General features: G+C 39.3%; 1 protein-coding gene across 1 annotated transcript in view; it reads left to right on the plus strand.

Annotated features, from left to right (window-relative positions):
- The first annotated feature begins 997 nt into the window (after positions 1 to 997).
- Positions 998 to 17,731, plus strand: part of LOC130588772 (chondroitin sulfate proteoglycan 4-like) — a 39,955-nt gene continuing 23,221 nt past the window's right edge. The window contains exons 1-5 of the mRNA XM_057389691.1: positions 998 to 1,108; positions 10,599 to 10,762; positions 11,360 to 14,920; positions 15,787 to 16,257; positions 17,067 to 17,243. Of these exons, the coding sequence (XP_057245674.1) occupies positions 1,036 to 1,108; positions 10,599 to 10,762; positions 11,360 to 14,920; positions 15,787 to 16,257; positions 17,067 to 17,243 (4,446 nt within the window). The 5' untranslated portion in view covers positions 998 to 1,035. The remainder of the gene's footprint in view (positions 1,109 to 10,598; positions 10,763 to 11,359; positions 14,921 to 15,786; positions 16,258 to 17,066; positions 17,244 to 17,731) is intronic.

Here is a 17,731-nt window from a genome sequence, read left to right on the forward strand (position 1 = left end):
GCACCCTACCAGTTGATAAAATCACAGAAAATTTTATGACCGCAAGGCTGTTCCTGGCACGGATGATTTATGTAACTCAGTGCATGTCTGCATATTTGAATTAAGTCTGGTAAGGACTTATACATGCTCTTTCAAAACATTTTCTGAGCTGACACTTTGTCCTTTTAAGCACAGGACAGAAGTGCAAACGTATGAAATGCACATTTTATTCTAATTTAGGACCTGTACTTATTATAGACTATATCTTTCTCTATAACTAGCTTGGAGGAGGTTGTAGCCAGGTGAGGGTCAGCCTCTTCTCCCAGGAAACAGGATGAGAGGAACATGGCCTTAAGCTATATGAGTGAGGTTCAGGATGGACATTAGGAATAATTTCTTCACAGAAAGGGTGATTAGACATTGAAATGGGGTGCCCAGGTGACGGAGTTACCATCTCTGGAGGTGTTTAAGGAAAGGCTGGATGTGGCGCTCAGTGCCATGGTCGAGTTGAAATAGTGGTGTTTGGTCATAGGCTGGACTCACTTTCAGAGGTCTTTCCCAACCTAATTGATTCTGTGATTCTGTAATAATCTCAGTTTCTGAAGCTATTGTTTGGTCTGCCTGTAACATGTTTCTTCCCAAAAGCAGTGTGATGTGTTTCTTCATGGACAGCATGCAATTACTTCGAGRGGTGTCCATCCAGGAGAGGGGAAGGTTTGGGGATACCTCAAATTTGGGGATACCTATGGCCTGCGGCAGGCGGGCCATAGGGAGAGAGGGTTTAAGGTGGGCGAACACTGGTAACAGCTGTACTCACGTCTGGGCAGGTCCCAGCCGAGGCACAGCCTAACCCACAGGGGTGAAGGGCGGCCGGCGCTGAGGAAAGGCACTCTTCCTTGTCTCCCCTTGCAGGCCGGCGCTGCTGGGGCGGGGGCGGGGGCGGGCCGGCAGAGGGGCCGCGCACTGCGGAGGGCGGGAAGGAGCCAAGGGGGGCGGAGGCCGTCCCGGGACAGCGCCGGCGAGCGAGGGGGAGCCCGGCCGAGCCCCGGCTCCGGCATGGCTGGCGCACCCGCCGTGCTGCGGTCGGCCCTGCTGCTGGTGCTGGCCGCCGGCCGGCCCGCTGTCGCAGGTAGGGCTGTGGCGGCGCCGGAAGGCACCTGCGCCCGCGGGGGAAGGGGCGGCCCGGGCGGCGCGGGGCTTCTCAGAGCGCTGAAGCGGCTTGTCGGCGGTGATTCCTTGAAGGCAGCAGCCCGACGGGGAGTGCTCCTGTCCCGGTGCCCGGGCCGGCAGCCGCCGCAGCCCCTGGGCCGGGAGCGGAGCGGGGCCGGGCGGGCGGCGCAGGCGGTCGCACAGGTGGTGGGACAGCGGTCATTTTGTGAAAGCGTGGGCTCCCCTGGCCTTAAAGTGAAGGCCGAGCTGCCCCCTCGGGTGTGAGCCCGCCATGGTGTCTCTCTTACTGCAGAGAAGCTGAGACTTGACATAACTAGACTTCATAATAACAACAGGGATGCTTTCCACGCAACCGGTATCATAACTGTGATATATCACGAGGAAAGTGCTGGGGCACGATCAGTTATTCCCTGCAATACCATCCCCTGCTGTGGCATGCATGTGAGCTAGCAGTTCCGATGATTAATAACACGCAGCATCTGCAGGGATCTGGGCTTTAGCATACACCTTCAGCTGTCTTGTGCCTGTTTTTTCACGTGCCAAGACATAGCAGTCACCTCGCCAGTGGTGATGCACTTTAGAGTGCAGGTCTTGGGCAATCATGAAAACCACTGAAACAGCCAAAAACATGAACTGCAAATTCTATTTCTGCTTGAGATGTAACTTGAAGTACATTGCAATTTGAGCATCAAAGACTGGCAATGAAGTTTACTTTTGAAATATCTTTTTAAGATTATTGGATCAACATGCAGTTGAGGAAGTGTGCTCTTTCATCCACCTTCTATCCCTCATTGCAATCCCTTGTGAGACAATCGCCATAACTTTCTTTAGAAATATTGAATGGTTGGTTACTGTGGCATCTCTTTCACTAGCTAAGAAGACCGGTTAGAAATGAGCTAATATTGAATAGTAACTTAAAAAACCCAAACTTACTKTGGAAATCAGTGAAGGGATTAATGAAAGGATTAAATTCAGATACTATAAATGAAATACACCTATCTTGTCTTCCCATGAAGAGAATTTCAGTGTGTGGAGCTCTAAGTGATGTTCTCACCAGTTTTGTGAGTGAAGACCCTGCAGCCAGGGTGGGTGGAAGAAATTTTTTATTCCTTGTAGAGATGTCTCAGGCATATCAGGGATGCCAGGGAGATCTGAGTGGCACTGAGATCGCAATCTCTAGTAGTAGTAGCATTGTCTTGAATGATATGACRAAGAGTTTTGTGGATATCACTGATAGTGGTGTTAGGCCAGCCAGTGCTTTGTGGCTTGCTGTTGCAGCAGTGTCCTCTGTCCCTTGCGTTACAGGCAGTGCGAGGTAAAGTCAAAGGATAGATTTCCAAATCACCTGGTAGGGACACAAGYCTGCTGCCTTGAGATGTGCCAACCTGTGATGTTCTGGTTGAGCTGCCTTCAAGCTGAGCTTTGCTGGGCTGTGTGGACTGACATCACCACCAGGAGAGCTTGTTAAATTCTAGCTCTCTTCATTTATTCCAGGTACTGTTATGGCTATAACCTTAGATAATGTAGTGAAAGGGAAGAAAACAGTCAAAGGCTGGGAAGGAAAAAAAAGCACTAGCTTCTCATAGGCAGTGAACTGAAATAGGTTTTAAGTGTCTTTCTCAGTTCCAGTTTTTGGTGAGTTTCTGTTATAGAACCAGAAAATAGTGTCAGCTCTCTTCATTTCATGTTCAGTGTTTTACCTATAGGACCATCTTTTATCTGGAGATCATAGAATGCTTTGGTTTGGAAAGAACCTTTAACATCACGTCGGGTGTGTAAAGCATTTGTAGATGCGACATGAGGATATTCCTCATTGAGTATGTTTTAGGTGTGTGTAGTAGGCTTACATGCTCTGGTAGTGTTTGATTCACCCATGAAATCTCACTAAATTTTACACTGAGAAAGTGTAAAGAATCAACTTTTAGAATTCCCTTTTGGATAATGGTTGTATTTTGCCCTAAAGGGCATTTCCAGTGAATCTGGCTGCTTCCTTTTCCACTTCCAGTTGTTCTGTGTCTCTTACGTGCCATTGATATTGTCTGCTAGCATCTTAGATAAGCCAACAAAAATGGAAGAATATTATTTCATTATAAATTGTGCTGTTTTGATTCTTTGGAGCTTTCTTGCTCCCCTCTCATTCTGCTGCATGACTTTTGCTTTTTTCCTTGTAGCAAAGCTTCATTAACAAACTCCTGTTACTGAAGTATCAGCACAGTGTTTTGGAGAGTGTAAGAGTTGCAAGCAAACCATGTTATGTTTTCTGTGGTGTTTTGCCCTCTCAAAAGTTGATTTTGATCTTATCTGTGATGCAGCAAATACTTATTAAAAACAGAATATTCAAAATATGGTTTCATCTAGCTGTAAAAGAAAAGAAGTCATGAGTGCCTTTTTTTTTCTAAGGGTGTATTTTCTGGAGCTTTTTTTCCCGCAATTGATAAATAGTAACTGTTGAAAGGAGGTTCACGTTTTCCTCCTACAAAAGTAAGTAACATTGAGATTCACTGTSAGAGACTGGACTATCATCAGCATAGGATTATATCAGTGCAAGGACAGTTTTAAGTTCATCATGCTCATGAAGTTCTGATCAGGACTTTAAAATTAATTCAGTCAAGTTTTAGTGAGCAGTCACTGTAACTAGCTGTAAGGGTTCCTAGCATGGGGTCATGTTTCAGTCAGAAACCTGGGACAAGTTAGCTACGGATCTGATTCTTCACTGTTGTTCAAAGCAAAAAAAAAAACAATTATGAAATTACTTTAAGGAAGTGATTGTGGTCAAATTTGATTTTTTGCCACTAGTTTATTGAGCTTTAAATCAGTGGAACTGATCATCTTAATTTCTAGGATATAACACTCCTGACAGTSCCATGAAGTCTCTAGCAATTTCTTTTGTTAATGGCTCTACATTTAAAAAAAACAGTGATTTTTATCATTGATGTGTTGTAAATCCAAACCACAGCACTGTACCTGCTAGTAAGAAGAAAATTAACTGTATCCCAGCCAAACCCAGGACAATTAAACAGACCTTTCTAAAATTCCAGCGAAGTGTTAGCCATGTAAGATACTTTTCCTGGAAGTTATCTTTAATTTTAAGTAAGTTAAAGAATTTTTCTCTTTCTCCTGTCATTGTAGCATCTTTGTCATACCTCTTGGACAAGTTTTTTTTCAGAAACTTTTGCATAAATTAATTACATTCAAAGTAACTGTAAGTAAGTGCTAGAATTCAATGTGTAATTCTTCAAAATCTGAGGTTGAGATTCTTTTGTGGTTGTAGTGGTTTCAAGCATGTTAATGTCAGATTCAAGATGAAAGGAAGAAATACAACTAGCTTAGTAAATAATTGTACAATCACAAAATTTTGGAACAGATACTTGCAGCATGTGAGAAGCACCGCTTCAGATGATCTCTGTTCCAGGTAAATTACTCAGCACAGAACTGAAACACTCTAAAGCTACAAATTTTTGTAGGAGTGTCTGAAYACCAGGGCATACTCTTTGGAGACGACTGGCTACTCTTCAGTTGGTGCAGTGATTGAAATCTTGGATCTGGGTGGCAAGATATTGTATTGGGAAGGAGTTAGAGAAATTATTTGGTTCTTTAGGCAAGCTCTAGCATGTTGATAGTGCAAATTATGAGTCCATGCAGTAATTGCAAACGTATTCTTTAATCACTCAGTCTTTTTTCTTAAAGCTTATTATATTGGATACCTGGAATTCGGTGCTCTTTCACTAATTTTTTTCTCGCTTTTTAATCTGTCTCTACTTGTGCTGTACAGTCAGACTAAACAAGGCTTTTAGAAGTTATTAATATCASAAAAACATATTTTTATTTGGTATTAAAAGGCTCTGAACACTCCTTTCCATCACTCAAATCCTATCTCTAGGGAGAGTCTTCCTATTTTATTTATGTTGGCTCTTGTGAGCTGTTTTTCCTGAGGTTTTGGGAAACAGTTCAGCCTTACGTCTTCATCAGCCGGGATCTGCATATTTTATCTCAGTTACAGCAGAAACTATTGGGACTTAAAGTGTCTGTCTTAGTTAACCTACCATTCAGTGCTTATGGACTCCTAACTGAGGCTTCAGGTTSTACTTTTATATAGCTGAAAGGATTTTTACTATTTGGAAGCCTGCCTTCATTTTGTAGGTTGTACAGCCTAGTTCTGTCTCTTACTGGAGCACCATAAATAACTTATTATTACAGAAGAAGTTTAGAAGTATGAGAAACAACTGCTCTGTTTTAAGAATAGAGGGACAAAGGCAGGGAGGGATGCAAAATTATATCACTTTGATTTCTCTGCAGCCCTGAAGCGAGTTCTCCCAGATTGTATTTAGTAGTCTGYTATTGGTGTGAAAAAGTATGCTTTACAAAAGGAATAGTTACACGAACCACAGGAGAAATGCTTGATGCACTTAGGAAGGGCTTCTRTTTGAACATCCCAAATAGCAGAGTCAAAAATATGCGCAAGTTTGTCAACAGACTGATAGAAKACCACTGTCATCTGAAAAAATGATATTTATCTGAGTAAATATCACTCACTTGTGTGAGTTGATTTCTGTTACTGTTACAGCTTTGTGAATGACCTGCAGGGGACAAACTTCAAGGTGCAGATCTCAGCTGGACAATGGGAAGCTTATTCACTCAAATTACTTAAAAAGGAGTTGCCTTTAGATACACTAGGGGGTTGCTGAAGCCATACCTCACCAGTTGCAGTTGATGTGCTTGCTTTTTCCAGTTTATCAGTGCTCTTAGAATGGATGAATTAACCTTTAATCTTGGTTCTCTTGGTGTTTAGAAAGTTAAGTACCTTTATTTTCCTGAAGGGACACTGTACATTTGGAGTAACTTGGGAGTGGCGTGCATCAAGCATCTAGCCAAAAAGGAGCTTCTCTATGCCACCTAGATACCTGTAAATTGTGGATAGCAATCATTTCTATAGATTTGGCTGTTTCCTGTCCACAGTGGAGACCAAAAGGAATTGAACAGATATRAGGCTTTATTAAATTACTTCCAAATAAGAACTGAATGTGGAATGGTGACTCCAAGGTCACTGTTGTAATGGCATTTTTGAGAATACACTTGATCTCAGCTGAAAAAGAAAACATGGACACAAAGAAAGAGGAAAGAAATCCTTTTTTTTCAGTTAGCTCTTTAGTGTTGATGTTGTTTTTGTTGTTTTTGTTGTTTTTGTTGTTTTTGTTGTTTTTGTTGATTTTATAGCTTGTGAAAACTGGTAAGTATGAATTTGGTTTCTTGTAGATACATTAGTGGGATTACTAGTTCTGGCAGTGGAGAAGAGATGAGGCTTTTATTTCTTTGTGCTTTGTGTAAAGGAAGAAGGGAAATATTATTCAGAGGGTAGCTGTTTGTGGAATTTGATGTTTTAACAAAAAGAATGAAAGCTGAACAAAATTATTTAATATCAACCTAATACCATTACTAGGGGATGAGTGAAAAATCTTTTACTTTGTTACCATGTGGAGACTTTTGCTATGCCTGATTTCTAATGGTTACGTCAAAGAAGGCTATTGTGGACAGAARTGGTCAAGAATCTTCAGTAAAATTACTTGAAATGAAATTTTCAAAACTTATACTTTCCATATAAATGCCTGTTATGATGGAAATASAGGGAGAAATTTATAGCCCCAGCCCCAGACCTGAGGGTTGACTGTAAGGGAAATGGAAGAAATATAGGGACTACAAATTAGCCAGTAACTCAGGTTGAACAGATCTTTAACTTTGCATACCAAATGATCATGCCTCTATTTTTGTGAGCCTTTGTGTTCTATTTCCATGTCCATAAATGGACATTAATAGCTAACATAGATCTGATTATTATTCTCAACTGCTTTCACTGTCTTTTCCTTTAGAGGCACAGAGATATTACAGAATACGTTGTCTGCCAGGCACTCCAAAGAAATCATTCCGTGTATGATATGTTTAATTCACCTGTTCAAGTAGCAAGAGACTTCCAAGACTGGTATTGCTGGCTGAGCTCTGCTTATTTTCTGTAATGGTGTGATTAACATCACAATGGTCCATGACAAAATGTCCCCTGTTCAAAAGCACCAGATTAATTTAAAGGTCAGTCATAACTTGGTTTCAATCAGAAATTCTAGAAGTGTCTGTTCTAGAGGAACTTGATTTCTACAGTATAATAACATACTTCTTACTTCGTTAGGTAATGAAGGAGAAATCATGCCAAGGCATTGTAGGTGGTCCAAAATCTTGTTTAGTGCTGGATCAGTGCCTACCTACCTCACCTTCAGTGATGGATTCTGATGCTGAAGGATTTTATGGAAAGCAGAAGCTTTAACTTAGCTTTCTTTTTTCTTTCCAGGAAATTAATTTATAGTCTAAATATCAAACTGTTGCCCAGGGGTACAGTGCAAAATAGTGACTTCACAGCTTAATTCTAGTTAGTCTAAATCTCACCTAGTAATCCACTGGCAGTTAATCTTTCTGCTTAATTGCTTCCCCCAAAATCCAATGTTTTTTCATGCTCAGGTCTATTGAAAAGTAATTTTTGATTTCCAACAGCAGCCGTTACTTTTGWTTGAGAAATTCAACTAAATCTAGAAGTTGTGCCACAGTGATTGTAATAAAACTTTCAGGACATTGACATCTGTGAAATATTTTAATTTCACTTCTTAATTTYTGAGGAAGTCCACTGATAAAATAAAAGTAAATCTTCTACTTGCCAGTTCTATAGGGGTACCAGGATGTAACGTAGCAAACTTAATGTAACTGCTTCTTGGCATCTCAGTAGGGTGAGACAAAGGGTCTGTCTGCTCAGGGTGAAACCTTTCTGTACCTACGGGTAYACTGATAAACAGTGCTGAAGGAAATGGAGTTTTTTTTGATTAAGACAGGTTCAGACAGCAAGGTTATGCTTCCTGTGACGTTTGGAAATTGTCATGGCTTAAACCCAGCTGATAACTAAGTACCATGCAGTCACTTGCTGAGTCCCCCACCCCATGAGATAAGACTAGTTTAATAATTGACACAAAGTAAAATATAATAGTAATGAAACAGGAGACAACAAAAAGAGAGAGAAAAATAAAACCCAAAATGGACCAGTGATTTATAGTACAGTTGCTTGCCATCTGCTGACTGATAGCCACTCCCCCAGTGCGTATCCTGGGCATGTTGGAACATCCCTTTGGCCAGTTCGGGTCAGCTCTCCTGGCCATGCTCCCCCAGCCTCTTGTGGACCTGATTGCTGCAGAGCACAGGACACAGAGGTCTTCCTTTATTTACCCCACAGAATAACATTTCTACATATAACAAATGGCATAGGTCCTCTCAGTGTATAAATTTAATGTAAAACCTGTAAGATATATTTAAGCTATTTAATAAAGACTTCTTTTGAACTAGAAGCAAATGGCTGGGGAGGAATTCCTTTTTGTTCCACTTGATTCCATTTTTCTATGCACAGTGGTGCTTCTTCCTTTGGAAAAATTATTGCATTTCAATAATGTAAAATTCTTTCCTGTGTTTCTCAGGGTACTTAATGTAACTTGATATTACATAGTTTTTGGCTGGGATTTGCTGAAATCTTTGTTCTTGAGGAAGCTACCTAGAATTTTTATACATCCTACATAAAATTTTTGGATGCTATTATTGRTTATTTCATGAATGAGCTGCTAAATGAGATCTTTGATTTGGTTCTCTGTGCAGAATCCAGTTCAGAGTCAGAGTTAAAGCCACACTTTGTAAGAGTTGTCAGGGTGYATTAGATTAAGCAAAGGGACAACTACTATAGGGACTGGAACAATTAAACCTCAAAAGTACTCTGCAGTTACGCTTGATTTTAAAAAGAACTGTGTTAAAAGGAGAAATTTATTTTAGAAYGAAGATAAAAATTGCAAAATAAATATTTAACTGGTGATGTTATTAGAAGCTATATCCAAACACAGCTGAAAGCATCATAAACTTTGGCAGATGGAATTTGAAAACAGACATGTCTGGGAAAAAAAAAAAAAAGGTCAAAGATCAGCTTGAAGGAATCAAAGCTTTTACTAAATCCTCCTTAAGTGCAAAAGAACAAAAAATCTGCAGAGGGTCTGTTCTCCCAGTTGATTAAGTTACTAGTATAAAAGAAGCACTCAGAAAGGGCATGTCTACTCTAGGGAAGCTAAACTAAATGGCATTTACTACTAATTGGGAAGATTCCCGAACTGAAATTCCTTTTTTGGGGTGGAGGCAGGGCAAGAGACGAGTTGACCTAAAAAAACTTGAGGATGAAATAACTTTCTTGCTAAGGATAATATTTGATCTTATGCTTAAAGGTACTTCTTGGTAGCTGAAGGCTGGATGGTGGCAGATTTTATCCCAGTATTAAAAAAAAATAATTACCAGGGAACTGTAAACCTGACATCCATAACACAAATTTATATGTAGTGTAATAAAGTGTAAAATATGCACAAGTGARAAGGATCAAATTTAGAAGAGTCTGTAAGATTTTTTCAGAGAAAAGTTCTGCTTTACAAACCCCCTAGAGTTGCCTTGATGGSGGTGGGCAAGATGTCTAAGTTTTAGAGTTTCGAAAGTCTTTTGATGAAGTTTGCTGCTAAAGGCTTTTGAGCAGTCATTGGAGTGCAGGGCTTTGCATATTAAGTAATTGATTAAATCGGAGGGGTGGTAAATGATTGATTTATTTTTTTTCATGTGTCAGAGGGAAGTTACCAGCAGAGTTTTTAGAGTTTGGTCTTAGGATCTGTGCTGTTCAGATTAGTAATAATGGGAATGGTAAATGTAGTGAGTAGTCAAACTGGAAATCTTCCTGGTGTTACAGTTCTTCAGGGCAGAAAAGAGGGGAGACGACAGTGAAGAAGACTTGTACAGAACTGAGTGTTTGGCCAACAGGAGTGGTTGGAGGTTGCATGTAGGAAATAAGAGGGCAGTTTTGCCTGGAATAGAGGGATGAAAWCATCTGTAAATGATGCTGGTGGCAGGAGGCTTGTGGGTCTTCTCTGCAGAGATGTCATATGATGTCTCCAATGGAGATGTAAGAGCATGTTGTAGATGAAGATGTTTCCAAAGAGAAACTAGAGGAATACTTCAGAGAGAAATTTTTTGGCAGCTCCAAAATAGACTGGGTGTGATAAGCTCACGAAAACACCTGCAACAAACGAACAAAAGAAAGAAAAAAAGGAGTATTTGGAAGAAATTATTCCATACAATTGCACTGCACTTCTAATTCTTATAATTCCCAGTCATCTTTGTTGGAGATAAGAACAMTGGACTGTATTCATGCTTTGTCCAATCTGGTATGGCCATTGGGCTCTTATTAAGTTGCTTGGACTGGTGAATTTGATATCTGAGATTTTATTTTCATTTGAATGTAAGTATATAGAAAATAATAAGTTTTTACATATGTTTAGGTATGGATAAGAGAAAGATTTTTTTGTGTGTTATTAAATTTCCTGTTTATTTTCCTTTATTTCTTTCAGTATCATTTTATGGGGATAGCTTTGTGGAGCTGAACATGGCAGAAGCATCTACTCAGACATCCTTACAGCTGCAGTTTCGAACAAGCAAGCCACAGGGACTGCTTCTTCTTGCAGCTGGGAAGACAGATTATTGTTTAATAGAACTACGCTCAGGATATGTACAAGTATGCATTGTAATTGTWGCCAAAAAATGCATGTAGCCTGTATTGCTCAGAGTTTTTCTTTAGGCTGTAATCTATAACAAAGTATCTAAAAAAGTTTCTGTTTAAAGAAATGGAAAAATCACACAATATAATTAATAATTTCAAAGCATGGCTTTTATATCTTACAATTATAGTTCTATCTCTATAGCCTTTGCTATCTCTGGATATTGAAATCCAGATCATTGTCTTCAAAGCATTCAGTAAAGGCAAAATTTCAAATTTGATGATGTTAGCATTAGAGAAAATACTTGAATCTGAATAACTGTTTTGCTGCAAAGTAAGGTCCTGAAAGGCCACTCTCAGTTGGGTTCTCAGGAGCTGTTCCTAGCAGAGTGGCAGAGGGGTCCATTCCTGCTTCTGCAGTTATTCAAGTTATATTTGTGATGGCAGGTAAACCTACACAGAATTTTAGTGGAATTTTATTTTTTCAATTATATTTTGTTAATTAAATGCTCATTATGAAAATGTTTGAAAATCAATATATTAACTATATATTAACAGATGATTGTGAAAAATACCACTATGGATTTTGATAGTTAAAATTTTGTTCTGTTGCAGTTGAGAATTAACTTTGGTGCGGGCGAACGAGTACTGCATCCTCAGCAGAGATCTCAGCTAAACGATTTAGCTTGGCACCTCCTTGAACTACATCATGTACAAGATAATGTCACATTTGTAGTTGATAAACTTGATAGAACCAATGTGAAAATGCCTGGAACTCTTTATGAATTAAACATCGATTATGGATTCTACATAGGTGGTACTGGTAAACTTGATGTTCCCTACCTTGCTGGAGCACTGCCTGGTTTCCGAGGATGTATTGATGATSTGCTGTTCAATCAGTTAGACATTCTGATGCCTCTGAGACCTTCTCCTGGCTTCAAAACCATCCATGAAGTTTCAGTGGGGTGCAGTGATGAGTTCTTTGCAGGTGAAGAAGAGCCCATTAGTTTCTTCAGTTCCAGGTCCTATATTTCTTTCCCATCATGGAATGTGGACAATGAGGGAATCTTTGAGTATACTTTACAAACATTAGCTGCTCGTGGCTTGCTACTTTACCATCCTGGGCAAGCAGGAGATTTCATTGCTATGGAAATAGAAGATGGTTTAATAAAAGCYTATGTTGGAAAACATAAAAGTAGAACCCATCTTTTGTCTCATAGGTCAGTCAATGATAATTGTTGGCACTACGTCAAACTGAAATTTACTGCAGAATATTTACAGCTAACATTGGATGAAGAAACTGTGAAAAAAACATTACCTCCCCCCAGTAAGTTGCCACTTCTGGAGGGATCCTTCTTTGTAGGTGGTGTAGATGACAGTATAAGATCAGAAGTGATTAAATTAATCTCAGTATCTGGGAAGTATGCCAGAGGAGGATCCTTCAAAGGCTGCTTAAGAAACCTGAAAGCCAACTCAGAAAAGAAATCACTGAAGAATGTTCTGGTAACTAAGGACATTTCGGCTGGATGTGAAATGCAGAGTGCTTTTAATACAAATCTTTCTTTAGCTGTAAAGAGCCCTCCTGTAAAAGCAGCTCCTGTATTTGCCATTTCCCATGAAAGCTCAATTTCTCTRGGCAAGGACTACAAAAGCCACTTTTTAGTTCTAAGTAATTTGATTGTGCTGGAGGGTGGACAAGCTTCACTTGACTCTAAGCATATTGAAGTTAACTTAGACTTTCAGGAATTAGGAATTCATCAGTCACAAATTCTTTTTGATATAAAGGCACCACCCTCCCATGGAAGCTTGAAACTGAATGTTGAACCATTGCAGGAGGTAAATACATTTACTGTGCAGGATATATGGCAAGGGAAGATCCTTTATGTCCATGATGGCTCCGAGAATACTTACGATTATTTTAATTTCTCCATTTTTACCAGCAGTGAGAAGATTCTATCATCTCCATACTTGCAAGGAAATGAACAGCATATGTTTAGCATTACTGTCACTCCMGTAAATGATGCACCAGAGATCATACTTCCTGAGGGAAATCTACTGCTTCTGCTAGAGAACTCAAAGAAACGTTTGACTACTGACCTGATAAAAGTTCTAGATRAAGATACGGATTCTGTGCGTCTCAGTCTTTCGGTGCTTGGTAATCTGAATGCAGATGCAGGATTTTTAGAAAATTCAAAGCATCCTGGAAAAGCTATCACTACTTTTTCTAATGAGGACTTAAGCAAAGGCTCTATTTYCTTTGTCCACACAGGTGTCAAGAACTCAAGGATTGTTCTCAGGGCAAGTGATGGTGACAAGGTGAGCAACACTGTTGTGTTACGTGTCATGGCAGTTTCTTTGGATTACAGAGTTGTCAACAACTCAGGAATAAATCTACTCCAAGGTGTTACAGCTCTTATAAAACCTAGGCATCTGGCAGTTGAAACAAATGCTGTTCTCCGGGATCTGGAGATACGGTACGAGATCACAGAGGCCCCTCGCTTTGGTCAGGTCCAAAGGCAGCATTCAAGGGGTGAATGGAAGCAAGTCAGCTYTTTTTCTCAACGCTCTCTTCAGCGCAGCCGTGTGAGATACTGTAGCACTTTTAAAGACATTCAGCTGGAAAATGTTACYGACCAATTTAAATTCAAAGTTAGCATAGGAAACAGAATCACTGAAGAGCACACATTTCCAATCAAAGTGAAATGGCTAAGATACAGTCTACTGAAACATGCTCCTCTAGAAATTGAAAAATCAAAAAAGAAGTATTTGAATTCTGATAATCTTTTTGCTGTGATTGCAGGTCTAGAAATACCTGAAGATGACCTTCATTTTAAACTTCTGTCCCTACCAAAGAAGGGACAGATACTGCTTAATGACCAGCYTTTGAAAAAAGATTCMGTCTTTAGCCAGAAAGACATTACTGATCAAAAAGTGGCATATGAATTAATCAGCAGGTACCATGAAGACAACTATGATTCATTTAGATTTCTCATTTCTACAAAATATCTGGAATCAAATTTCTATGACTTTGAAGTCTTCATCAAATCAGATTTCAGAAACATTATTTTGACTAACAATGGCCTTAATGTTACTGAAGGGGAAGGAGAATTAATAACAAGCACAAAATTGTTTGTGCAAACACCCGATAATAAAACTTTCCAATATGAGGTTATACAGTTTCCTAAGCATGGAAAATTAAAACTTACTAATTTTTCTGGACCATTCAAGAACAATTGCAATCTTACAACTTTCACTAATAAAGATATAACTGATAAGAGCCTCATGTATGTGCATGATGATTCTGAGACTGTGTTTGATGAATTTCTTGTCAGAGCTTCCAGCGAAGAGTCAGGAAAGGGAACAGAATTCAATCCGGAAGTAGAACCCTTGTCAGTAGAAATTAGATTCTACATTTCTGTCCATCTGAAGAATGATGAAAAACCAGTACGCATAATTGATAAGATATTTGACATAGTGAGAAATGGGCAGCGATTATTAACTTTGGCAGATCTTTGCTATCATGATCCTGATTCTGATTTTGATGATGGRCAGTTGCTATATACTAGACGTGGTATTTCCAATGGGGACTTGGTGCTAACAAATGATACTTTGCATAGACTCTACCAATTCAAACAAGTAGACCTGGAGCAAAAGCAAGTCCTGTTTATACACCATGGTGCAGATTTTGGGCGTTTTGTCCTTTTTGTAACAGATGGCAAGCACTCTACTTCTTTGCTTCTAGAAGTTAATGCCACTGATCCTTATGTTAGGTTGGCAAATAATACAGGATTGTTGGTTCAAAAAGGGAAAGAAGAAACTGTTTCAACAGCTAACCTAAGTGCTACTACAAACCAAGACATAAGAAATTATCGTGACTTTTCCTATGAGATACACTCCTTCCCAAAATATGGGAGAATATATGTGAATAATCTATTAATGGATTCCTTTACTCARCTTGATCTCATAAAGGGGCATGTAACCTACAGACATGATAACAGCAGCAACCTTATTGACACATTTAACTTTACAGTCCATGCTGGAGATGTTCACCTGGATGCTGAACTGCAGGTTCGCATATATTTGGAAAGTCATCAGCAGCCCCCAAGGATTGTGAACAAAAACAATCTCTTGGTTGAAGAAGGAAAACCAGTTAAAATCAGTAAAGGAAAGCTGCAAGTAGGTTAACCATGTTGTCCATTTCTCCAATCTTGTGGCAAGTTCTTCTCACTGTTTTTTCAACCATTGCAGTGTCTTCAGTTTGTGTCTTCTTTAATTCCTTTTGATTACAACTAATATGACTGCTTTCTGAGTGCTTGATTCCGGAGAGACTGATACTTAGCAAGCTTCCATTTTTATGAAGGAAAGCTGATTATATTAAAACCTGCCCATATTCTCTGACTTTATTACATATTGGTGCTTAAGAAAATTAGAATTTGGACATGCTGCATRTATATTTGTTTTAGCTGTAACAATTATGCATACTCCATGTAATGTGCTTTTACTTGGTGAGGAATGCTAAGGAAGAAAGACAAGCTTGATTTAATTTGGAGCTAGCCCACTTAAAATCATTTCTTGATAACATCCAAAATTTTAAGAAGTGTCAAGTCATGAACCTGAGGCCAATTCTGTTTGATTAATTCTTCCCTGCCTGTTGTTTGTGTGTAGCTTTCCAGTAACCACCGCGAGAGGGCTCCAGCCKCATGTTACTGAAATCCCGAAATCGTTGTTTCAGGCTGGGATAGCTGTGAGGCCGTTAGTTAATTATGCAATAAATTAATTTTCAAAACTTACAGAACGTATTTAGTTACAGAGTGGTTACAGGTTACAGAGTTACAGGTTACAGAGTGGCTTTCATGATACCTTTATTTAACATGTGTGTTGTTAAAGCCTTGCATTGTTTTGGAAACAGTGTAATCCAGATAAGGAGTGCCAGTTTAGTTAGGYAGGCAATCCCAGGATTAAAAGTGAAAAAAACAAAAGAGAATTATCGAATTTCTCCCACTTCCTTTTGAATAATTTTGTGRTATGCTCTTAAATCTAAGGCTGTTCATGAAAAGAGTTCTCCATCGGAGATTGTGTTCACAATAAGACAGTTTCCAGTAAATGGATACATTCGGAAGTTCTTCTCAGAAGAAAGTTATCTCCGTTCTGACCAAAGGCCAGTTTTGAGCTTCACACAGCAAGATATCGACGAGGGCAAAGTTCAGTATGTTCAGACAGTTTCTGACCAACTAGATGACCATTTTTTTCTGGATGTGACAAATGGTGTCCAAACAGTGAGTGGAATASAGATCTGTGTAGACATCATCCCCAGAATGATTCCACTGGAAGTACAGAACTTCACAGTAATTGAAGGGGGYGCAAAAGCCCTGGTGGAAGATTATCTAAAAATTTCTAGTGGACACTTTGCGGGACTCAGCTGTGAATTCATTTTAACTGAGCAGCCAAAGCATGGGTATGTTGAAAACTCTCGTGCTCCTGGGATAAAGTTGACCACGTTTACCMGAAAACAGGTAATGCTTTTAGATCTTCTTAGATGTAGTCTTGATTCATTCTTTGTAYTGCTGAAAGCTATGGGATTTTGTGGGAGGTGATGAGATACATGAGTTTGAGCTTYATTCTCACCATGAGCTGAAGATCTTTCTGCAGTTTCTAGCTGGCCATTTGGAGAGGGCAGGGAGACTATCTTGTTGTGTTGAACCACATCACTTCCTTGATGGCACTGTTGGCACATACAGGTGTGCTATAATCCCAGTAGACTGATGGGCCATTCACATTCAGGCAGTTACTTTCTATTCAGGTAGATACTCTGGAAATGTGAGACTGTGAGTGCATTTTGAAAAGACCAGTGCAAGTGGTATGCAGATGGAACAAAGAGGAAAGTGGGAAAAAAGTGATTTTTAAGGTAAYTTCTTTGCTCACAGACAGCCAGTATATGCACAATTTGCTAGTTTTGAGTCTATTAGCTCCAAGGAGCAAAATYGTGTCATAAGTCACCATTTGCTAACACTATGTTTGTAGATTGCAATAAGCATTGTTAAATGTAGTGGGATTGGATTTCCATTTTTCCTTCAGGAGGAAGGGAGAGTGCMAAGACTGGCAAGATACTCTGTCTAGAGAAATGGACAGATGAGCAGTAAAGTCTAATATTGTGAATGGAGCAAAGATAGAGGTACAGATATGATATTACAGCATAAATGAAGGCTTAGAAGGCATAAAATGCTCATGCAGTAACTACAGAAATTCATGACTAGGATATTTTTCAATGTGACATTTATTTTCTTCTAGCCCCTTTAGTTTTTCAGCTTGTTGTRTTTTTTAGGTGGAACAAGAATTAATCTACTATGTTCATGATGACAGTGAAGAGCTGATGGACAATTTTACTGTGWTAGTAAATAACACAGAGTTGTGGAAACAAAGTTTGCCCCAAACTGTGTTTGTAACTGTTACTGCAGTAAATGATGAAGCTCCTGTTGTAAAAGTAAACAGAATTCTTCAGGTATGTTTGTCAACATTTTGAATTGTTAAAATTAATTCTATTAATTCTGTTGCCATGTAATGCACCTTCATTACAGAATATTGCCTTTGTCTCTGGTAGGATAGTCAATATAATACATAGTAGTCCTTGGATTTAGAGAAATTAATGCTAATGGAAGGAGGCAGTACATAGATCATCAGTATTTAGGAAGATTTTAGACATCATGGAGAACACTTTCGGCTGTTGTAAATTTTATCTAGAAGGCTGAATTAGCATTCTTATAATCTTAAAKTTACATGAAGTCCCTTGGACTGCTGTAGGGCTTGTGTGGTAGATGGCTTCCAACTGGATGGTTGTTACACTTTAGTGTTGTTGCAGTGCCTTGAGAGCTGTTAATGAACATGTAACTTAGAACTAAGTACCAAGAACAGTGATGATAAGAAAGCCAAGTTTTGACTATTGTCTTTGCACAGTTTTCTGTCCATATGCATCTTGCCATGAAGTGCACT

Source organism: Malurus melanocephalus, unplaced genomic scaffold (genome assembly GCF_030028575.1).
Source record: "Malurus melanocephalus ecotype Western Australia unplaced genomic scaffold, MMel_1.1 scaffold_18, whole genome shotgun sequence".
NCBI classification, from domain to species: domain Eukaryota; kingdom Metazoa; phylum Chordata; class Aves; order Passeriformes; family Maluridae; genus Malurus; species Malurus melanocephalus.